The 25517-nt window shown below is 37.9% G+C and overlaps 1 protein-coding gene across 1 annotated transcript in view; it reads right to left on the bottom strand.

The window, feature by feature from the left end:
- MYH10 (myosin heavy chain 10) overlaps window positions 1-25517 on the bottom strand; it is a 127016-nt gene that overhangs the window by 73220 nt on the left and 28279 nt on the right. Inside the window, 3 exon segments of the mRNA XM_033089348.1 lie at window positions 6910-7002; window positions 13249-13278; window positions 13918-14020. Of these exon segments, the coding sequence (XP_032945239.1) occupies window positions 6910-7002; window positions 13249-13278; window positions 13918-14020 (226 nt within the window).

Raw genomic sequence — 25517 nt, 5'->3', positions numbered from 1 at the left:
CTCCAGAAAGGTTACTCAAAATCATATGGTATCACCTAATCCTTACTGAAGAAAATGTTTCACTTAAAAAAATTCGTTACATAGAAATACAAACTTTCAGATTTCAACATGTGTAATTTCTTTATTACGTATATATCAACATACTGTTTAACCTTTCAACTTCTTATACTATTTCCTTTACCACCTCAAGTTAGAAGTTCAAAATTCCTTAAACAAAAAAATACTCGGGAAATAAGACAAAGTTATTATAATGATAACTTTGAACTCTAATAACTTTAAACTATAAAACTGAATATTTTCCATTTCAGATTTAGTGAATTTATTCTTCCCTTGCCTCATGGGAAATTATAAAATATAAAGAAAATCAGATTCAAGGGAGAAATAGAAGAAATGAAGATTTTGGGCCTTCTGAACAGGTAACCTAAAAAGAAATGCCTCAAAATAATTTAGACGTGTAGCCACTTACTTGGATAAACAAAGTCACCAACATACAAATCTAATTTTCTCGTCAGTTTCCTAGCTAAATCAGTTCCCTTTCCTTTTCTGAACTGGGATCCATAGTTGTTCTAGCCATTATAGCTAGTACCAGAGGAGTATCGTTTGGCTATCTGAAAATGGTCAAGCAAAGAGTAACGAATGAAAGAAGAGGACAGAATGAGGAAAGGGATGGGGCCATAGAACTGGGATCCATAGTTGTTCTAGCCATTATAGCTAGTACCAGAGGAGTATCGTTTGGCTATCTGAAAATGGTCAAGCAAAGAGTAACGAATGAAAGAAGAGGACAGAATGAGGAAAGGGATGGGGCCATAGAACCCTGCAGTGTGGGGAGGAAGTAGAGAGGGTCAGGTGTCCCTCCAAGCCTCTCACCACCCCTGCTTCTTCTATACATACCCAAAAGTAACTAGTATCTCTGAAAACAACAGTCACTAATAAATCTTGGTCATAAGCCAAAGCTCTAGAATTGATTTTCTTTTGAAAAGACTTTAACAAAAATCTTTAAAAAGTTGAAAATTATCAACTCACTATGCTAAGTTCAAGAGACCTTAGAGTTCACTGTGCTAAGTAAGACAGTCACGAGATCTAGCCAAACGCTTTGACAAACAGCATGAAAAAGTGAAATTTCAGAACCAAAAATAAATACTTTACTGAATATCCCCAAACAGTCTAGGATTTATTTATTCTCCCAACATCGGATATCCTGACAAATTAGGTAAGACGCAAGCCATGGGATACGAAATCACTTCAGTCTTGGGGGGGGGGGGAGGGGAGGGAATAAAATCTGTAAGTTAAAAAGCCTTTTCCTTGCATACGTAATAAATACTCTTTCAGAATTAACATTTTTACTATAATACAAAAGTGGAAAACAAGTAAGAAGTTTTACTTTAAATGGGTCCTCTAATCTTTTAAAGATTACGTGAAGAAACTTGTGATGAAAATGTCCACTCCACGGTATTTGATTTCCATGTAGGTGAGATTATGGTACTCAGAATATTCAACCAGAATTTCACTCATAAAGAACAAAAACAAAGAAAAAACAAAAATATGACAAGTACATTATGAATGAATTATAGAGTACGCATTCTGATGCCATATACATGCTGAGTACCGATCTAAGAACAACTGAGACTATACCAGCTTCCTGCTAGAGCTCTGGACAGCAAGGACAACCGGAATCCTCTACGTACGTAATCCTTTACATAAGTAAAATAGACATTAAGAATTTCACTTAAGAGGTGTAAGAGGACAACTTGGATATTTTGATACTGTCAAGAAAATAATAAGAAAAGTATGTTATTTAAAGAATTTTTTCCTTCTGAATCAACATCAATTTTCTGGAACTTTTTCTGGGTGATTATAATGAATCGGTAGTAATTAAACCTAGATTGTTAGCAATGTACTACAGGGGCAATGCAGTCTTGTTTCATGCTCTGAAAATATTTTTCCCCTGCCTAATCTGGTATTTAAAGTTGTTAAAAAATCTGCAGTTTACTTGAAAACATGTCAACATAGTGTGCCATGTATGTGTACTCCACTAAAAATCTCCATTCTAGGGGCAACTATTTACCCGAAATGCGAAAACTCATTCTAGGAGTAATTAGCTAGGATTTAACCCAAAGACCAGAGCGCTGCTCTAAATGCTTCCACTATCCTAATCTCCGAACTACACCAGAAGATGAGTTTTCATGTGAACTAAGTAGCCTTGTTACTTAGCATAATGGATATTAGAAATCCCTGGGGTAAAATGAGTGGCATTAACAGACAGGGACTGATTGGCATACAGAATGCCCCACTGGTATGAACAAGGTGTTAAGACTCTGGAAAGCCTGGAGGGAGGCTGAAGTGTTGGGAAGGCTGTCTAGGGCTCGATTCAAAAATGGCTGCTTGTAGCCACTGATTCAGAAGACGCGGTTGCCTGGTACAGACCATTTTCTGTCTCTGACACTGTCACCTCCACCTCAGTAAATCTTTAGGGAAAGGCTAGGTGACAGTACTGAAGAGAGAGCAGGAGCTGCATTCAATTTACTGACAAAACTGCTTTTAGTGTCTGCTTGCTAATAAGTATATGTGAGGGTGCAGAATTCTGGCTTGCTTTCATTGTAATCTGGTAGCGAAGCAGTAGGGAGGATACTTAGAGCTTTACCTAGCTGTAACTATTGGAGGCGAATTATCTATCAAAAGGTACATAAATTTGGGAATTGCCAAACTGGCTTAAATAGTTTGGGGGGAAAAAAAAAGATTTGCATAAATACAGAAAGTGACTCCTACTAAACCTTTCTGAGGGAAGATGTAACTGCTGATAAAATCATTTTGAAATTGAAGTCCTGTTTTTAAAGTTTCATTACAAGAGATTCATTTTACATAAAATCTCCTCCATCTGGAATGCATTTTACGTCTCCATAAACAGAGAACTAGAGTAACTGTGAACGATTATTTTCATAAGGGTAACGCTCTCCTAAAGAATCCCTTTAACACAAACCATATGTTAGCATCTTTGAAAGAGAAGATATTCTTCAGGAAATTACTTGTCTATATCAGATCAAAGAAATGGAAACAAATGGATTCTAAAGCTTATGGAGTTTACAGTTTCAAATATTTTCTCTGCAAGCATGTGGCTTGTAAATACTGACTACATGAAATTCCACTGTACACCCAACTCATTTTTTAATATCACATTACTCTTCCAGTATGAGGTATAAGACCAATCCCAACCCCAGGTCGGCCTGTACTTGGAGCCACTGCTTCCCACATATCTTCTGCCCATGCTTCTAAAACTGGGGCATGCAGACTCTCAGAGAGCCTAGCACATGCAATACACTCCCTGAGCTCAACTGTGCATTGTGGTATATTGTTGAAAATATATTACCATTAAATAAAACCTAAATGAAGGCGAGATAGGGACTTTGGTTTTATCCACTGATATATTATCAGGGCTTAGAAGAGCACTTAGTAGGCAACCACCTTTTAACTAAATGGATTCCATAAATACACTTATGTGCTTACATGAGAGAGGCACAGTGCCAGGAACTAAGAATCCAGAGAACAAGGCAGACAAGGCCCCTACTGTCAGAGATCTTACATTCTAGCAGGAGAGACCATAAATATGCAGAGTAATTAACTACAGATTGTTATAAGGGAAATCATTGCTATAAGGGAAATCAATAGGACACAGTGATAACGAATAATAGAGGAAATTCCTCGATAGGGTTTTAGACTAGTGTTTGAGAGAGGGAGAAGGAGAAATGAGGACAGATCCGAAATACATTTTGGAAATGTAACCCATGAGATTCGTAAATCCTATGTAACCAATAGGATTTACTCCTGACTGGGCAGATTTGAAATACATTCTGGAAATGTAACCAATAGGATTTACTCCATGAGAAAAAAGGCTGAATCAAGGATGATTTCAGGTATTTTGTTTTTCTAGGTTTTTGTTGTTATTTTTATTTTATTTTACACTTAAGCAACTGGGTGATTTGATGGTACTATATATTGACATAAGACTTAAGGAACAAATATTGAATAGAAAAGAAAAAGTTCCATGTGGAATATGTTACATTTGAGAAATCTACCCACCAGATGCCAGATGCATACCACTACCCATTGCCCCAACTGAACAACCAAAAACGTCTTCAGATACTACCAAATGGCCCCCACCCCAGAGAACTGAGAACCACTGATCTAGAATAATGCAAATTACAGATTATAACCTCCATATGTCAACATGGAAATCTCTCTAATGCTTTGTGATAGCCAATTTTCAAGATGAATTCAATAATCCCCATCTTCTGGTATTCGTGTCATTATGGAGTCCCCTCCCATACTGTATCAGGGTTGGTCGGCGTGACCAACAGAATATAAAACAAAGGGATGGTATGTGACTTCCAAGGTGGGGTCAAAAAATACTATGTGGCTTCTGTCTTGCTCTTTCTTGGATCACGTGCTCTGAGGCATGTAGGCTGCCATATCAGGAGCAAGAACCCCCTGGAGAGGGCTTCAAGGTGAAGAACTGAGTTTCCATGCAGTCACCATGAGGCACTGAGGCCTCTTGCTAAGAGCTACCGGAGTAGATTCTTGGGAGCTCGGAAGAAGATCCTCCAGCCTCATCAAGACTTCAGATGATGGCTGCTCTAGCCAACATCTTAATGACAACCTCATGAGAGACCCTGAGCCAGAACCACCCACCATACAGAAACTCTGAAATAATAAATGTTTTAAGTCACTAGGTTTTAGGGTAATTTGCTATATAGCAATAGCTCACTAATACAAATTATACTCCTGTCGCAAACAAAAACCCTGGCAAGCGTATGAACCCTTACCATTTAGTAACAGAATTGCTAGATTCTTTATCAAAGGACACAAATGACTGGTTATCTTTTTCTAGGCAAATTTATCTTTTCTAGGCAAAAATGAGACAAATGAGCTCAAAACTGTTTCTTCTGAATTTAAAGTGTGGTTTAGGGGAAGAAAATTAGAACAGACTGGTGACTTGATTTACGTGCCAAAACAAAACATTTTCCACTAAGAAGTCCTTGCAAATCTTCATGGAGATTCACATACCTAAGCTGGTAGCTCACTGTGTCTTCTGTCCCATGATACAGCCACTAAACAGGGTTTTCAACTGGAAGAATGTAAGATTTAATTGTGGCTCAGGCTCAATCTGATGACCCAGGGAGTGCCAGAAACTCTCTAAATGAAGCTCAGTTTCCCCAGATCTTTTGTAAATCCCAAAATCACAGCCATGCTTCCTACCGCCACAGGCACATTTGTTATCCCACTTTGTATATAAAAAGCTAAAATAATTACTAAATGAATGTGGATTAAGTGAATTTTCAAATTTTATCTTACTAGGAATAAACAATATTCCAAGCAAATAGATCCCTATTTCTTACATAACTTGGAAAGTCTCTTGTACTTAAACTACCTCTGAGGATGTTATGGTCTGAACTGCGTCTCCTCCAAAAGTCAAATGTTGAAATCCAAACCCCCCCGTATCTCAGAACATGACTATATTTGGAGATGGGGACTTTATAGAGGTTAAAATGAGGTCAGCAGGGAGGGTCCCAATTCCAAATGACTGGTGTCCTTATAAGAGAAGAACAGGCAGGCCACAGATACACAGAGGGAAGACCCTGTGAAGACACAGGGAGAAGAGGGCCATCTAGTACAAAGGAGAGGCCTAAGAAGAAACCAACCCTGCCAATACCTTCATCTCAGACTTCTAGCCTCCAATTGTGTGAAAATTAATTTCTGTGGTGTAAGGCCCTGTCTGTGGTACTGTTACAGCAGCCCTAGCAAACCCACACAGAGGGTCATCTGGCTGCCTTTGTGCTTCCCAGGTCCTCTGTGATCCCAAATCCAGTCACTTCCACTGATCACAAAAACCATGTCATCAGAAAATTAACATGCAGACCATGACTTTACATTCCCAGAGTAAAAACGTATGTCACAATGATACTAGATTCCCCAAAAGTATCCACTGAATTGAAGCCTCTCTTATTCTGGCCTTCTTACCTTTTACCAATACTTCTATTATCAAAGAGGGAGGAAAAAACAGAATTAACTCAAACAATTTAAGTAGAAATAACTGAAATTGGAGACCATCTCCAAGTTGACCATAGAAAGGGTTACTGAATCTTGAGGACTGTAACCCAGGGCAAAAATTGTACTGAAGGAATGCCCATTTTGTTGAATATGGGTTTAGAGGTGATTTACCAGTAAAGTGTTGATTTTGAGCAAGTGGAATGGGGAGGGCGGTGTCCTCACACTAATACTGATTTGGCTATCCCTTAGGATAATAACCTCAGGCAAACTGCTGGTAGAACTGAGGGAGAAAGCAAAGCTAGCAATGAATTAAGATAGTTGGGAATAGCTGAGAATTTTTAAAGAGAAGTTAAGAGTAGTAACTAATTATTCTGAAGTCTATATCCCATAGAAACAGGACGATATGAAAAGGACAATTTACTACATCGAATACCAACTATACTTGTTAATACCAACTATACTTGTTGAGCATTTCTTATGCCCAGTGCTGTGATAAGTACCAAACAAGCATCTCATTTAATCTGCACACCAACCCCCTAACAGGTATCAGACATCATCTCCAATCAAAAATAAAAAAGTAAGTTCAGAGGTTATATAATTACATAAACACACAATGTATTGATGTAGAATAAATATACGATTACTTTCATATTTTTCCCCCTTTTATTGCTTTTTAAAATGTGGCTACTAGAAAAATTTAAATTACAGGTGACTTGCATTTATATTTCTATTGGACAGCATTGTTCTATATACTACACATCAATTAGCCTCTTCTGAAAAATCTGAAAAGTACTGTATTTGATTAATCATGGTAGACATTAACTAGAAACCGGAGGAATTAAAAGTTTCTGAAAGTTTTCAACTTACAAAACGAGATGAGTTATCATTTTTCACAGTCTTCGCATTTCCAAATGATTCCAGAATAGGATTTGCTTGTAAAAGCTGCCGTTCAAGTTCCCCCTGAAAGACATTACACACACACGTATACACACACACACACACACACATAAATAAAAGCAGATGTATGTTAATCCAATGTCTTTTCTCTAGTCCTAAGGGAAAAAACAAAACAAAACAAAAATTGCCTCTTTTCCTCAGTTATTTCATTTAGTTTGCCATCCAACAACCTTTGTTGGCTTCTTATTCTTGGTCATAAGAGGCTCTGCTGAAAGAAAAAGAATTAGCATCTATAAAGTGATCACAAGGAAAATAAAATGTCACATTGGTCAGAGAAGATAAATTTAAGGACAGGGCACACAAATTAGGCAGAGAATTCTGAAAATAAAACAAAGAAACTGGTTTTCATGAGATGAAATTTAGCATGATACTTCAATCAAGAACATATTAATACTTATATGATATAATTACTGGTATGAAGCTTGCCATTTTTGCAAAGGTTTCCCATAATATCTCAATGACGTAGACAGGGCCATGTCCTCATCTCCACGTTCAGAGATGACAAAGATGGCGATGCTGCTGACTTCTTGCTCAAATTTAAAAGGCTAAATATAGAGTATTTGACATAAGGTATGCTTTACTCAGTGTCATATATGCAAATTAGGCTATAACAGATTTCATAAAAAGATGTAAGTATATTAATATGTGCTTTAATCATGAAACACAATAGAAAGCTGTATGAGAAAGCATGATGTCATTTCTGGCCATGAAAAGCACTAGAAAGTAATGCTATATTCCTGGAGTGTAATTTCAGAATTATACTGTGTGATTTAAATAAATCTGCTTTTTTCCAAACACAAATCTTACCCCTATATTTTAAAATACCCACAGTATTCTAGACCTAAGGAAAGAAAAGAATAAAAACCACTGGCAAATGTGATTCTCAAAGCAAAAAAGGAATATAAGGACCCTCACATAAGATCTGTTAATTAATCACCAGCTGATAGGTGAGTCATCATACTAGAGTCAAATCCAAAACCAGGAATGAATAAATATATGCCAGATAGTCTCGGCATCTGACCCTACTTGGGACTCCTTTACTCAGCTGAAACGGTGAGGAAGTGTCCCTGAGGCACATGACATGGTGAGGAGATATGCTCCTTCTTCGTCTCTATAGCATTTACTTGGATTGTTCAGGCCTTCACAGGGCTTCATTACAGTCTACGATTGTGTTCCATTGAGACTAGTCAGGAACCAGTCCTTTTCAGAACCCCAAGCTATGTGAATTTCACATTACAAAGGATCGATAGACTCCTTTTCTTGGCATTAGAAAATATGCTCCCTGTATAGTGAGTCTTCTAGCTTATGAACTTCAAAACACCAGATTATTTCTTTTTAAAAAAAAATCCCACCAAATTATTTCTTATGTGAATCTTTCTAAATATTATATGCTACCAAATTTTCTCAAACATGGTATCCTGAACCAATTTTCATGAAAGTCATCAAGAATGTTGGTTATCACTCTGTGATATAACAGACTGCCTTTCCCCTTGAGGTCAGTGGTCACTTCCTTTATTGTGCCTGTGGCTACCATCTTTCAAAGCCCTTGGTGTACTGGCTCTGCAACATTTGTCCAAGCTCTAGAATCCTTTCTATCTCACTCAGAACGTATAATTAGAATGTAGAAACTGTCAGAAAACACCAACTTTTACAACCTTTACAACACTAAACACCTACTGTTAAATCAAGGAATTACAGAATACAGATTCCTCAAAATTATACACTATCCCTGCCAAATCATAATAAAAATACTTTAAATAATAATCTACCTTTAAAATGTTTTTCTAACTTGGAGGTAAAACAAGTATTGCATATCCCATTTTAATATTCCCTAGATATGGCTATAAGGATTCTTTGGGTCAAGTTTATTCTTTTCCTTGCTATTGTGTGTGTATGTGTAGAGAGAGAGAGCGAGAGAGAGCGAGAGAGAGTGTGAAAGAGTGAGAGATCTACTAATTCTATTCTTCCTTCTGTTAGCTTATAGTAATTGGCTGTATCCTTTGCACCGAGCTTAGTAGTACAGTAACGGGTCAAAATGATGCGTCATGAATGTTTGCTAAATGAATATATAATCAGAGGTCCTAAAACATTCTAGTATTTGGGGAAGAGATGGTGGTGAGCTAAAAGGTGGCAATAAGATTAAGGGTCCTCATAGTCACCATTTATTGTAGACTTGGGCATTTCCACGTCCCTGCTGTTGGGGCCACTCCATTAACAGTGCTATGGCATTACTTGTGTCCTGACGGATTTGTGACATCAGTGAGACCAAGTAAAGATCTCAAAAAACTCAAATGAATCACAAAAAGCCTGCCACAAAGCTAATATCATAAAACATACAAAAATGGCTTTAAATTAAGAAATTACCACTAAATTTGATCATTTCTGTGTTGAGCAATTTTACATTTAGATAAACAGTGCTAAGATCGTTCAACCAAATTATGAATCCATTTATAAACCATCAGGCGCAATGACTAAGTGTTAACCTTTCCGCTAGAACTGGATGGGCAATGTCCCTTATTTCTATTCTATATGATGAGAAACGTCACTTGGGAATGTAGACAAGCAGTATTAACTATTGAAATTATTTTTAAAGTTCTAAGTATTTAGAATTATTTGATGCTTTAAAGGCTTACCAATTGTGATGAAAACCTGTGTTTATTGTAAAGCGTACAATACACACTTGCTAGATGGGAGATACAGGATGAGTTGGAAATTGGTAAAAACACCTCTATCAAAACTCCAGTTCAGCCAGCAAGGGTACTCAGGCTCAGGTCATTCTGCACCTTGCAAGCCTGACAAGGCAAAAATGTAGGCGTCCCACTGGCCACAAGAGGAGGGATAAAAGTAGGAGGCAGCAACCAGTCACGGTATTGAGAAACAGACTCTAATATCAACTGGCAGGATTTCATTTCTGTACTTGCTACTTACTATCTATAACCTTTTTGTCTTAGTTCAAGGCAGTTTAGACCAGTAGATACAAAATCATCCTGAAGCTGTTGCCTAGATTTGGATGACTCAACAGACAGTGGGGCAGGTGCGCTGGCTTGAAGGAGTCATTCTCAGGGGATAGTGATGCTGTAGAAATTAGTCGTTTTCAAATATCTCTGAAAATGCACTGTGTTCAGGCTTTGGTGTGGCACTGAACACTGCCGACTTTGAGGGTCTGTGCAGCAACCTATAATGAGGGAAGGGGACCGTAAACTGTACTTTATCCCCGGCTGGTTGGAGGATAAAGCCAAGTAAGATTTAATTTTATTATAAAAAATACATCAAAAGTTTATAGGTAAACCATCATTTAATGTTTACTTAAATATTGTGATCTTAATTTTAAAGAGTGATTTCTATTTGTTCATATTTCCATAAGGAAGATTAAGTTTCAAAGGCAAAATTTTAAAAAGAGGGTCACTTCACACTGCCAGCTTGGCTATAATAAAAAGACAACAACCAGTGTTGGTGAGAATATAGAGAAACTGGCACGCTCAAAAATTGCTAGTGGGAATGTAAAATGGTATTGAAAAACAGTTTGGTAGTTCCTCAAAATGTTAAACAGAAAGTTACTATGATCCAACATTTAAATTCCTAGGTATACACCCAAGAGAACTGAAAATGTATAGCCACACAAAATTTGTATGCAAATGTTCACTGCAGCATTATTCATGATGGCCAAAAAGTAGAAACAATCCAAATGTCCATCAACTGATAAATGAATAAACAAAACGTGACATATTTAATATAACAGAATATTAGTCAGCCATAAAAAGGAATGGAATATTTATACATGCTACAACATGGATGAACCTTGAAAACATTATGTTGAGTGAAAGAACAGTCACTGAGAACCACATATTATATGATTCTATTCATATAAAATATCTAGAACAGACAAATTCATTGAGACAGAAAGTAGATTAGTGATTTCCAAGGGGCTGGGAGGAAATGGAAGGTGACTCCTAACAGGTATAGAATTTCTTTTTGGAGTGATGAAAATGTTCTAAATTGTAGTGATAATTGCATATATTAAAAAAAACACTGAACTATATACTTTAAATGAGTGAATTTTATGTACATGAATTAAATCTCAATAAAGCTGATTTTTTTTAAAAAGATGAGCAAATAGACAAGTAAGACTCAAAATTAGGAGGTCAGAAATGCCTTCCCTTTTGTTTTCACAATTCATACTACTGTCTAGTGGTAAAATGCTAGAAATTTATACAAATGGTTCCTGGGATCCTGATTAAGTTTTGGCTATTCAATGTAAATTCACAAACCAATGATATCAAGCCAAAAAAAACACTGACTTTGCAAAGTACAGACTTTCAACATTATAATTATTACTTTCAGAAGTCATCCTCAAAAGGGGGTGAGGAAATCATGAATAGGGGCACCCCAGGAGGCAGAAGGGACTGCGGGCAGAGAAGTAATTTCTTATAGAACCCTCTCCAGGGTGTCACCATTCCCCACCACGCATGAGTATCTCGTATTCCTTAAGTGTGCTGGGGGAAAAACTTAATTGAGAAACAGTGCTCTTCTCATGTTTCTAAAAACGTAAGCATGGCTACTTCTTGACTCGATTATTATTAGAATAAACTTGGGGAAAGCAGCACTGACGATTCTGTGCACAGGGAATACATGCAGTAAGACATGCAAATCAACAATGGCGGTGAAGCATGGCCCAGAGAAGCTGTTGCTTTCTTCGAGAGAACTTGTTACCCAGGGATTGATTTGACCCAAAGCAAAATCTAGGGGTAGACATGCTACTCACATACGACACGATCCACTCAGTAGTTTAAAATGACATTGAAACAAAATGTTAACAACAATGATTTATACCGTGTTTCCCCGACAATAAGACCTAGCCGGACCATCAGCTCTAATGCGTCTTTTGGAGCAAAGATTAATACAAGACCCGGTCTTATATTATGTAAGACCGGGTCTTATTTTACTACAATATTTTTAATAAATTAATCAACTTAATATAAATTATAGTAAAATAAGACCGGGTCTTATATTAATGTTTGCTCCAAAAGACACATTAGAGCTGATGGTCTGGCTAGGTCTTATTTTCGGGGAAACGCAGTCTATTCCACAGAAGACTGGAAAACCCAAATCTGTACTTTATTTAAGTAGTGATCTAAGTACATATTAAAAGGTCATTTAGCATGTACGTAAAGTACAAAGAAAAGCTGGTTTCTGGCCTGGAGATTCCTTTAACTGGCAAAGAAGCCTTTAAATAGCCTGTTGGATAATGATTATTTCATCAACCCTCCCAATTTGCCTGAATGGTCTGGTCTGCAGCTAAAGGAGCAGAAGAACACCACAGGCCTCCGTAGGTACAGCACAGCTTTGGGGTCTGAGAAGCCTTTAGAATTCTAAGAAAGACAGGTGAAAATCTTAGCATCTGACTATTTATTTCTATTCTATTTAGAATAGAAACTTATGATAGTTTCTTTATATTAATAGATGATTCCCATAACTCAACCTTTCTTGCTTCACTTGTGTATTAGTTTGTATCACTACTTTTGTGGAAGAGAGATAAACCAAAACCGTTGCAATGCTAGGGAAATGATTAAGTTCAAGTACAGATGTCACGTTCTGTCTGAGCATCAGACAGGCTCAGGGCAGGCTCAGCTCTGCCCTCCCTCTCTTCCCAGGCAGAAGCAAATGCTCCAGTTCGTGGTTTGTTCACTGCTATTCTCTGTCGTGCTAAAAGGTGGGCGTCTGATAATCAGGAAGAATAACACTCTTCCACTACTTCCCGTGGATTTAAAAAAAAAAATTCCAATTTTATATATTAAATATAATGAGGCCTTTGGGTTAAAACACATAGAAGTCATACAATTTTAACAGATTAGAAATTTGTTAACCCAAAACGTTGCAGCCCCAAATTCAAAATTCAATGTATGGCAGAAAGCCAGGACACCATGTGTCTAAGAAGTATTAAAATAATTCCATCTAGTATCTGACATATGAAACCCTGAGTTCAGAGGGTTCAGAAACATGAGATTCAATGTCATGATAAAAGGATAAATAATTATTAAAATTCATCTAGAAAACAAATTTAAAGCAAAACGGCATGCTGCTTCTCATGAAAAGAATAAGCTTCTAAGCAACAAATTTTCAAAATTAAAATTTTTTTTCATAAGAGATTTCACTTAGAACTAATGGTATTTGTTTCTAGTAAAGACTCAACCTAAAGACAGAAATTAGTGCAAACACTCAAGACTAAGAAGCATAAAGAAAAGCACTTGCCTGGTGTTTCACTGGTTTAGGTGATTCCTGCTGTTTGTTACAAACAGATAAATGCAAATGTTAGCAAGTATGGGTCTTTCCCTGGCAGTAAGCCACATCCAAAGCACCCAGACAGTGCGTAGCTTAGAACTGTAAACGCTGGTTTGGTTGGCATTCTCTCAGGCCCCATGAGCTAACACTTCTGCATATCTATAATTTAAGGATAACTGACATTTATGTTCTTACCCCTTTTCTATTACCAATTCTTCCCAAATTTCTACCCTCCCCTCAAGTTGCTGTGGGCAGTAGCAACAGGCTGTCTGCAAAGTTCAGAAAGAAGTGTTAAAAATATTTGAGGATCTTCTTTTGGTGGAAAATAAGAAGTCTTCATAGGCACTGCTCATCCATTTTTAACAATTCTCACCAAATATTTGCAAGAAATTAGATTTCAAGCCACAACCATAATTCCACTTTTCCCTGTTGGAATAACTAGTTGATAGCAATTTCCTGATCAACTTGCTCTCTTTTAGGTGGAAAAAGACGTGCTGGGTAAGGAGTGATGGAGATTGGGGAACTGTCAATTACAGCAGCACACTGAGCAGATCAGCTTCCTTATTGTTTCTGAAATTATAAAAGAATAAAGCTAAGATTTAAAACAACAATAACAACAACAACAGAACAAAAACTTACAGGAATATTATGGTCCTTTCGTCCTTTATGTGACGAAGCAACATGAGCAAGGTACTGAATGACTTTCTTAGTATTTTCCGTCTTCCCAGCACCTGATTCACCCCTGGAAGAAATATGAACATAGGCTGCCTTAAAGAAAGCACAGCACGCACATTCCAAAATGATAGTTGATATAATTAAATTGAGTTGGAACAAGAATTAGTAGAAAATAAAAAGAGAATAAGGAGAATATGTCAGCAGTAGTTAGAAAACTATTATTTTTTAAATGGCATTTAAATTAACCCAAATATATTTTTGGTAGCTGCCAGTAAGAGGAAACAGGAAAATGTTCACAATAGCATTTTTTTTCCTTGGATTTGGGGGTTCCGCCAGAGAAGTGAAATTTATTAGAACATTAGTGAAGAAATTCCTCAGCACCAGAAACGGAATTCCTGGAACAATTAAATAAAGATAATTTAATCTGACGGAACTGAGTGAACTCTGGGATGTCCACTGGTTACTGACTTCGTCTTCTAAGCCAGTTAAAGCTTTTTCAGCTCATTCCTTAAACCAGGCTAACGATGCTTCTCTCCTCTGTACCAGTACACACACAGTACCTTGTACACATCTCATTAAAAATCTCCACAATGATTGCTGGCCTCCCACACCGGGCTCCCTGAGGCAACGACCATAGCTCTGTGCCTTTGCTTATTTGTGTGTATGTGTTTATTTATTTGTGTTGGTTTCTTTTTTATCCACATACCCTTATGCAGTATTGACAGATGGCCAGTATGCAACTTGCAGAGAAAATGAATGAAACTATGAAGTTATGAACTGGGTGGGACAAATGCCATCACTTTATGTAATTTATATTTTCAAACAAGTCTGGCACATTTTGTTGATTTTTTTTCAGCAGTAAGTCTGAAATTCAGGTAAGCTGCTAGCATGGTGATACCTGAATTATGGTCTCTCCGCTCAAATACTTAAGGTTCCCTAAGACACGATCAAAGCAAACCAATGTTGACAATCAAAATCTCGATTTGGATTAAAATTAAAATTTTAATATGTAATTAATTTTTATTTAAAAAACACACCCAGAAACTCAAAAATGTATTATACATACTACCAACTAATAATCTTCTAAGCCTGTTTTATTTAAGGCATGAAAAATCTAATTTGTCTAACAAATTCTGAGCCTTCCTTAGAATTGTACTTAGAATTATATTACTTGACCTGTCCACAACTTAAAAATTTCAGTAGGTTTACTGGCCTGCATTATCTTCCTAACTCTCTGCACCCAGATACCCACAATCTCAACCACAGAGGAGTTGGGCAAAGGGATTCTATTGACTGACTAGTTGCATGACTTCGAGGAACGCAGTTGTCTTTGCTGGGCCTGGGCATCACCATCTGTAAAGTGCAGGAATTAGAGTGGATCTTTTCTAGCTCCAGCATTTGATGATTCTAGATACAACCCACTAATTGCTTTATGAGAATATGTTATATATTAAGCTTATTAACCACCATCTATTGTTATATTAAAAATCGCCCCCTGCTTTGTTTTGCCACATAGAACTTTTGAATCTTAGGTACTCAAATCTACCCAACTTTCTTTTAAGGCTTCTGCCTGCTATTTGTTCATGCTTAAACCCCCGACCCCCCTTTTTTTTGCACCAAGATTATGTCCAACTATATTCTCATTTTTTTATCATTTATATTATTAAATCCACCTGTATTTTCTTTCAGAACTTTGACAGTTTCGCTTTTTATAATGAAATCTTTAATCAACCTGAAAAAACAATTTATGGTTGGAGGTAAAGATTTTTAATCTAATTTCCCCCAAATGATTCAGCATACATTCCAGTATCAATGGTTCACAAAGACATTCATTCTCCAGTGATATGAAATGTTAATTTTTCTCATCCTCACTTCCTATCCATATGGCTTATTCCAAAGCCAGTACCATATTGCAGTAGCTTTTGAATATGACTAATCAGAGTACCCATCATCTTTCTTCTTTTAAAAAAAGTATCAAGTAGTCTCTGAGGTTTATTTTTTCAGATAAACTTCAAATAATTTTGTTCTGCTATGCCTCTATCTCCTGCCCCCAAATAAAAAACAACCAGGTGGAATTTTGAGTTAAATATATAGGAGAGTTAAATATATAGCTACTTTTAGGAGAAATGATGTCTTCATCTCTCTTAAGTAACATTGTATTTTTCTAAGTTCAAAACAAACAAGGACCATTTGTCTTATTCATCTTTGAAATCACAGCCTAGCATGGTAAATGGTCAACAATTACTGTTGAATATATGAATATTAGTCCTACACAAGTTTTGTTAAATTTATTCCTAGGCTCTTTTAATATTTTTCGTTCCTGTCACTAATGTCCTTTCATCACCATTCTATTTTCTACCTGGCTACCACTGGTACGTAGATAAGGCAATATTTATCAAGAAATATTCACAAATCAACTTCTATGCATCAGGCATTCTTCTAAGTGCTAGAGATGTAGCTGTGAAAATAATCCATGTCCTTATGGAGCTCGAGTTTAGGAGAAGAGACAGAAAATAAACAAGAAATATAAGATGATTACAGGACATGAGGAATGCTCCAAAGAGAACAAGGAAGAGGCTGAGAGGAAAGAGGCAGAGCACAGAGGACCACTTCCTGGGGATGTGATGGTCAGGGAAGAGCCGCCTGGAAGATGAGCAGGAACCAGCCGGTATGAGCTGGGGGCAGAGTGTACGGCCAACAACAATGTAAAGACAAACACAGATGCCCCAAAGCAGGAAAAAGCTTGGTATATTCCAGGAACCGACAGCCAGTGTGTAGGATTGGATATAAATAACCAGCAAGGCAGAGAGCACAGCAGGAGACGCTGATGGAGGAGGAACACGGAGGATGTGATGTACCCAGGATACATGGGAAAGAATTTTGATTTTTCTCAAGTGTCATTTCTTAATAGCTGCGTTAGTGGTTTTCTCTGTTTTTTCTTAACTTTATTCAGAATACTTAGCGTTTCAAGGCTCATCATGATGTTGGCTGCCAGTTTCAAACATAATTATTTCTTAGGCTAAAAAATGAGCCTCTCATTGAGACTGATGATGACTTGTTTTGAAAATAGTTGTGATTGTTACTTTTGAGCTGAGTTGGCCTCTGTGGTTGCTCAGCTCTGCTTGAGGACGTCCTTAAAGCATTTTTCCCCCCTGCCCATCACACTTACTGGTCTGTACTTCAATAATTGCTTATGAAGTCTTCTACATTTCACATATTTCGGGTCTAAAGTAACTCTGCTACGGAAAATACTATTTCAAAGTTAGATGTATTCCAACACCTCACTGTTGAGTTCCCAAAAAGGGGGACAAGGAGGCTTATATTCATTCTCCATTTTAAAATGGGACTAATAGCCTGAAATGTATAAGGTTGTATAAGAAAAAAATACAGTCCATCTAAGTACACAATTAGTATTCAATAAACATTACTATTATTGGCCACTTAACTGTTCACCCTCCATAATGAGGTAATTTGAATTACTAAACTCAAAATTACTTTATGAATTAATAGTGTTAGTATAGTGGTCAAGATAGTGTGGGCCATGGTGTCAAAACGACCCAACTATAGATTCAAATCCTGTCTACCACTTCCTGGCTATGGAGCTCTGGGCAAGTTCCTTGGGTCTCAGCCTCAGTTTATACTCCTTTAAAATGCGATCGAGTTACTTCATAGGACTGGCATAATACGTGTAAAAATCCTACCACTGAGCCTGGCCAAAAGGCTCTCAATAAATGGCAGCAATAGGAGTGGTAATAGCTATGACAATGATCAATAATAATGATGATAAAGATATTTATTAACAGAAGTTTAAAACAAAGTCCTGATTTGAATATGAAAGGGGTGGCAGGATCAAAGGAATAAAATTTTTGGAAAAAGGTTTTTAAGAAAGGGAGTGGCACATCTGTCCCAGATGGAAGCAGAGAAAATAAAACAGCTTCAACGAAATAGGCCAAGGGAATCAGAAAGAAAGGTCAGAGCAGACTTCTCCTGAAGAAAATTAGGAGGATCCTGAGAGGACAACAACAGGATATGACCTCAAAGAGTGCAGAGGACAAATGGAACCTGACCTCATTTCCACCACCCACACAAGATCTACTTGTGTTGTTCTATACCAGCAGTTCTATACTGTTAAGTGGCTGCTCCTTTCATTGCTGGTCTCCATGGGACACGTGCAAAGTTCACAGGAGAACAAAACATGGAGTCTGCTGGGTGGATTGCCCTGTGTCTGCTGCAGCACTTTCGGACATAAAAGATCACGAGTTTCTAACCAGATGGTATTTGCATTTTCTAGAGGTATCTGTCTGTGGCTTCTCAAAGAGGGGATGCAATCCAAAACAAAAACAACAACAACAAAAAAACAAGAGTAGTAAGAAGCAGGAAAGAAGATCATTAATATATGATTGATTCTGGGATCTTTCTCTGAATCCCTTCTGGACCATGGGTGTTTGTTTCCCCAATGAGAAACCCTTTCCCAGATCTCAAATGGTTTTGTTTTTATTCTCTCTGGCTAGTTGTTACACCAAATTCAGTCTAGCTTCAAAAACACCTTTGCCTGAAGTTTCTGCTTTAGATAACCTCAATTTGAAAAACAACACATACGTGTTACTTCAACATTTATATATAAAACAGTCAATTTCCTATAGTTTCAAAATTCTGTTCTGTTAGAAAACAGCTTACTAGGAAGAGCAGATTTTATGATCAAGATAGGCTTCGGTTCGAGTCTTCCATCACACTTGCTAGCGCCAGCCCTGTTTAATGTGACAAGTAAATAGAGATAATAGAAGTGTTTGCAAAGATTAATGGAGATAACATTGGCAAAGATGTTAGTCTCCTTTCCTGGCAGCTTTACCTAGAATATTTTAAACTTTCTAATTACAAATTGATACGCATACTCCCCTCCCCCCAATAACTAGCTATCATTGAGACACAGCTACAATAATCTAAAAATTTCCAGTGTTCACACTTGAGGACATCTAAAACAAAGTCATTAGAAAAGCAAATTGAGGTCTAAGAAAGCTGTCTGACCTAAGGTCACAGAGCTAGTTCACGGAGACCTGGGACAAGAAAGAAAACCAGACTCCTATCTGACAACACAATGACATTTCAACTACACCACACTGTTGCCTTAGCTATTTTTTTAAGATGTAATTTTTTTATAGCAGTTTTAGGTTCATAACACAATTGAGGGGAAGACATAGAGATTTCCCAGGTTCCCCTGACCCCCCAGCCCCATGGAGAGCCCCACTATCAACATCATTCACCAGAATGGTACATTTTTTAAAATTTTCTTTTTACCCAGGATGAATCCAAAGTACACAGTTTACATTAGGGTTCATTCTGGGTGTTGTACATTCTATGAATTTAGACAAATGCACAGTGACTTAGATCTACTATTATAGTATAATACAGTGTGTTTCCACTGCCTTAAAAATCCTCTGTGCTCTGCCTATTCATCTCTTCCTCTTACCACCCCCTGGCAACCACTGATCAACTTATTGTCTCTATAGTTTTGTCTTTTTCAGAACATCATATAGTTGGAATCATACAGTACGTAGCCTTCTCAGATTGGCTTCTTTCACTTAGTCATACGCATTTAAGGTTCTTCCACGTCTTTTCGCGCTTGATAGTTCATTTCTTTTTAGCCCTGAATACTATTCCATTGTCTGGATGTACTACAGTTTGTTTATCCATTTACCTACTGAAGCAACCTATTCCAAATTTTGGCAATTATGAACCAAACTTCTATACACTTGTGTGTGTAGGTTTTTGTGTGGACTTAAATTTTCAGCTCCTTTGGGTAAATACCAAGGAGTCAGATTGCTGAATTATACCGTAAGAGTAGATTCAATTCTGTAATAAACCACCAAATTGTCTTCTAAAGTGACTGTACCATTTTGCATTCCTACCAACAGTGAATGAGAGTTCTGGCTGCTCTACACCTTCGTCAGCACTTGGTGTGGTCAATGTTCCAGTTTTGGCAATGCAAGTAGCTGTGCAGGGGTGATGATATATGATGTAGAACATCTTATCATGCTTTTTTGCTGTCTGTATTATCTTCTTTGGTGAGGTGTCTGTAAAGGTCGTTGGCCATTTTTTAATTGGGTTGTTTTCTTACTGAGTTTTAAGAGTTCTTTGTATATTTTGGATAACAGTCCTTTACCAGATATTATCTTTTGCAAATATTTTCTCCCAGTCTGTAGCCTATCTTTTCGTTCTCTTGACATTGTCTTTTGCAGAGCAGAAGTTTTTAATTTTAATGAAGTCCAGCTTATCAATTATTTCTTTCATGGACTGTGCCTTTGCTGTTGTATCAAAAAAGGCATCTAGTATTTCTCCTATTTTATCTTCTAGAAGCTTTATAGCTTTCCATTTAAGTCCATGATCCATTGTGTGTTCATTTTTGGGAAGGGTGTAAGGTCTGGGTCTAGCATGTGGACGTGAGAAAGCATAGGGACTTAGGCCTGGGGCCAAAGGAATGCCAGATGGCCAGGAGGCATGCTGGCTAAGCTGACCACAAGAATGCCACCACCCCATTGCCCCCCACACATAAATGCAGAAATAGCTGATTATTATCTCCCTTCTAACCCTTTACTTCCATACAGATGTCGAAACCACAAGCGAAGCTGATCAAGGTTTGACCTCTATACAACCTTCCTGGGGTGGTGATAAGGAGCAGTCCATCATCTCGCCCCCACGATGCGGGTGCAGTTACCAGGCAACGTAGCCGGGAAAGACAACCCACCTTTTAAAAAAAGGGGGCCACTTTCAAAAAGCCTGCTTTGTCCCCACTTTATAAAGGCAGCCAAAGAGAGCCAGCCCCAGAGTCAGTTGGGAGGAACTTCTCCTCTGTGCTACCTCCCTTGGGCTCGAGCATAAGCTTAACAAAATTTTTCTGGAAATTTTTCTGGGGTTTCCTCTTGATTTCTATCCTGGGGAACCCAAGAACCCCAATGCCGGTAACAGATGCAAAGTTGTTTCAGCACCATTTGTCAGAGAGACTATCTTTGCTTCATTGTATTGCCTTTGATCCTTTGTCAAGATCAGCTGACATTTATGGGTCTATTTCTGGGTGGCCTTAGCTATTTAATCAATTCTATTGATTTGATTATCTTAAAACTTTTAAGGTATGTTATTCATAGCAAGAATCAACTGTTCTAAATCCAGACTGGCTTGGTCATCGCCATTTAATGTAGTATTTGTATAGGATAGATAAAATTCCTTAACAAAAAAATCTATTGTCACATCCTGACAGAAGGCTGATGTGAAACCACCATTGTTTTACAGTTGTTACATTACATTTAAGTATACTTAAAAAGAGAAAAACTTGCATTAACCAGAAGTTAGTCATAAAATTTAAATTTGTGCTCTTTAAAAGGGGGGCTTAGAGAACAGAGTCAATTCCTCACCAAGTGTGACTATTGTGAATTTTAATTCTACTGAGAAGGAAAGTCAACATGAGGATTACCCTGTTAACAGGATTTCACTTCCAATTACAGGGATTACAAGTGTGAAAGACTTTGCTCTCTCATGATAAAGGAAATCCTGAGTGTCTTCACCAAAGAACTGGGCAGGATAATAGAATAATGACTTAGCAGGAGGCTTGGATTCTGAAGTGGGAGCTCCTATTGCCTGGCCTGAGTCTGCAGAAATAAAGGCTAGTTGGGGAGTTGTAGGCTGATGAGGCCGTGGGTAAATTACATGTTCATCGTTTTGGGGTAAAAGTAAATTAGAGAGTAAATGACTAAAAAAGTAAAGCTTAAACAGAAGCTATCAAACTAGTTAAATACTGGTTTTTTTTAAAATGTTGGTTCCAACTGTATTTTCTCTTTAAAATACTACATAAACATAGATACTGATTATAAAATAACTACTAAATAAAATTGACTAAACAGTTATTCTCACACAGAAAACTTAATTAGGTCAGCTATGTACTAAATTTAAGAAGATACCAGTTATACACTCTTGGAATTCTTTATTTAGTGGGTCCTCAAAGGCACCACAGAACATATCGTATGTCCCTAAACCTAGGATACATTGTTTCATATTTTCATATTTCTCCAGTCACAATGTATGAGGTGTAATTAAAAAAATGTGGTGAATGCTGCTGCCGAACGCCATTCAACAGAAAGGCAGGGACCTTCAACAAGGGAAGCCATGTTAGTAACAGTGTGTGACAAGTTTCAACTTGTTTGGTGCAGTCAATCGGGTGTGAGCTACAATTGAGAGAAGGTGTGTTTTAAAGTGTGCCGTAAATCATCCTCCATCACGACAAAGCTCCGTGTCACACATCACTTCTGGTATGGCAATTTCTGTCAAATAAAAACATTACGGTGTGTCCTTACCCACTTATTCACCGGATCTGGCACTGTGCAACTTCTGGCTCTTCCTCAAAGTCAAAATGACCATGAAAGGTAAACGTTTTGAATTGGTTCAGGACATCGAGGCAACCATGACTGCGCAACTAAAGATACTCACAAAAGAAGACTTCCAGCACTGCTTCAGAAAGTGGCAAGAAGGATGGGATAAGTGTGTTTGAAGTGAGGAGGAGTATTCTGAGGGGATATTAATGGCAATGTCTTTTACTGTAATAATTTTTTTAAATTTAAACATTCACCATATATTTTGATCACACCTCATAGTTCATGATAGATATAAACAAAAAGCTGTTATTAAATATCATAACTAGTGGTATTTAAGAATTAAGAAAATATGATGACTCTGAAAGAAGTGAGGGTAGGGATTTGCTAGAAGGATACCGGAGGGAACAGGTATCCTTCAGGAGAACAGTAATGTTCTCTATCTTGATAGGGGTTTAGGTTACACAAATAACAGCACATGTACACTTAAGATTTGTGCATTTCATTATATGTACATTTTGTCTCAAGAGATAAAGATGTAAATTCTGGACTTTAGTTAATGTTATGTATGCTGAAGTTATTTAAGGGAAAATGTACAAATGTCTACAATTTAATTTGAAATGTATCAAATTAAGAGATTAATAGTGGAATGAAAATAGATCAAAATGGAATGAAAATTTAACCTGAAAACATCTGAACAATCAGCAGCCACAGAAAGAAACATTATCTAACCTTAAGCAGAGCCTCCTGAAAATACAGTGGTCACTGATCCCCTATCACAGGAATTTCCTGATGGGAAAGACTGACCCTTAGCACCACAGCGTGCAAATTTAGCTTCCATTAGCACCATAAAACCCAGAAGAACCCTCCATATTTTCTCTCAAAGCCCTAATGCTCCCACTCCCCCCTTTTTTGTCAAGTTTAGTATATAGTATAGACTTTTATTTCTGATTATTCAGCAAGTTACTCATCACCAAGTACTCCCACATGCATGTGTAAATAAACCTTATCTTTTCTCCTGTTAATCTGTCTATTGTCAGTTAATATGCAGACCCCCAACCACTAGACCCAAGTTGTAAAAGATTTCCTCCCAACAAACAATAAAATGGACTGGTGGATGGATAGAGGAATTAACAGATCAATATATAATAAAATACAGTAAAATATTAATGGTAGAATCTAGGTGGTGGTTATATGGGTCTTCACTGCAAAGTTCTTTCAACTTTGTTTTATATGAAAATATTCATATTAAGATGTTCAGAAAAGTTGAAGGAAAAAAAAAAGAAAGGAAGGGAGGGAGGGAGGGAGAGAGGGAGGGAAAGAAGGAAAAACAAAACAAAACAAACATGGTACTTGATGAGAGCTACTCTGTACCCAAGAAGAGATAACCAGCCACTAGGAGACTTACCTTATAAATCCAGGCCTATTAATTTATGATAAACATCAGTCTAAAATTACATTAACCACCTAATTACAAGTGCCAGTGCCTGTAATGGTCACTCTTGGTGACAAAAGTAAATTAGTGCTCATTAACCTTTCGTTCTGTCAAACAGCACTCATTCCCTCCCCAAGTGTTTCCTGCTTCCAAAAAGTCCTTATAAAAAATGGTTATCCAAGCTCCCAAACCACCCAGAGGAGAGAGTAGGTGCCCTGTACCTGGTCCCTGCTTACTGTATGTAGGGTTACTCTGATTGCAACACTGCAGAAGGATAACATACAAGTTCTACTCCTCCCTCGCTCCTGAGCAGAAGCCTGTAGCTCACTTATGCTCATTTCCTGGGGAGTTTCAGTGACTAGATTCTGGTTATCTTTACTCTGTTACTTCATGATGGACAGTAAAGAATTTGGCTGGTCTTTGTCCCTGGTTTCTGAGAGGGAACCTCTAAGTCTTTGGACCATCTTTGTTATTCACATGAGCCCTGACAGTTGATGCTAACGAGGTGACTCAGAGTTGGTATCTAGAGAGTCCCAGGATGGGGACTGGCCATGCTGAAAGACCAAAAGGGTGATTAGAAGTTTGAGCCCATGAACCATGTGGTATCAGCCCAACCTCTTGGGAAGGGAGGGGGACTAGAGACTGAATTCAACCATGTGGCCAATGATTCAATCCATCATGCCTACATAATGAAACCCAATAAAAACTCTGGACTTCGAAGCTCAGGTGAGTCTCCAGGTTGGTGATACAGTGATGTGCTGGGAGAGGAAGTGTCCAGAAGACAAGGAAACTGTGTCTTTGGGATCTCTCAGACCTCACCATATGCGTCTCTTTTTTTGGCTGACTCTGATTTGTCATTCTAGAGAATTATTGAATCTGAGGGGGTAGTGGCAACCACCAAATCTGTGTGACTTTGGGGTTGGCTGGATGGCTCAGTTGGTTAGAGCGTGAGCTTTGAGCAGCAGGGTTGCTGGTTCTATTCCCACATGCACCAGAGAGCTGTGCCCTCCGCAACTAGACTGAAGACAACGAGCTGCCGCTGAGCTGCAGGAGGGGCGGCCGGATGGCTCAGTTGGTTGGGAGCGTGAGCTCTTAACAACAAGGTTGCCGGTTCGACTCCCACAAGGGATGGTGTGCTGCGGCCCACACAACTAGACTGAAAACGGCGACTGTACTTGGAGCTGAGCTGCGCCCTCCACAACTAAGACTGAAAGGACAACAACTTGACTTGGAGCTGATGGGCCCTGGGGAAAACACACTGTTCCCCAATAAGGTTCTGTTCCCCCTCCCCAATAAAATCTTAAAAAAAAAAAAAAATTGTGTGACTTTGTCAGAAGTGCCCCTGGCCTGGGAAACCCTGAACTTGAGGCTGGTGTCACGCAGAGGAGTGTGCCCTGGGAAATCAGTGTCAGAACTGAATTGCACCAGGTAACTTTGAGGACTATTATAGAAATTTGAATATGGATTCTATATTAGATGATATTACTGAATCAAAGTAATTCATCTTAAGTGTGATAATGATCTGTGGTAGTGTGGGAACATCCTTGTTCTTAAGAGAACAAGGTTCTTAATACACCGCTGAAGTATTTAGGGGTAAAGTGTTGGGATGTCTGCAATTGACTTGCAAATGGTTTTAAAAAGTGCCTGTGTGTAGAGAGAGAACTGACAATTTTAAGTGAAGAGTATGTGGGCATTTAAAGTACCATTCTTCCAACTTTCCAGTAAAATTCAGGTTTGAATTTTTTTAAATAAAAACTTGGGGAAATGCATCA

This window comes from Rhinolophus ferrumequinum, chromosome 21, assembly GCF_004115265.2.
Source record: "Rhinolophus ferrumequinum isolate MPI-CBG mRhiFer1 chromosome 21, mRhiFer1_v1.p, whole genome shotgun sequence".
Lineage (NCBI taxonomy): Eukaryota > Metazoa > Chordata > Mammalia > Chiroptera > Rhinolophidae > Rhinolophus > Rhinolophus ferrumequinum.
The sequence above is the reverse complement of the archived record's forward strand: the minus strand, read 5'-3'. Positions and strand labels throughout refer to the sequence as shown.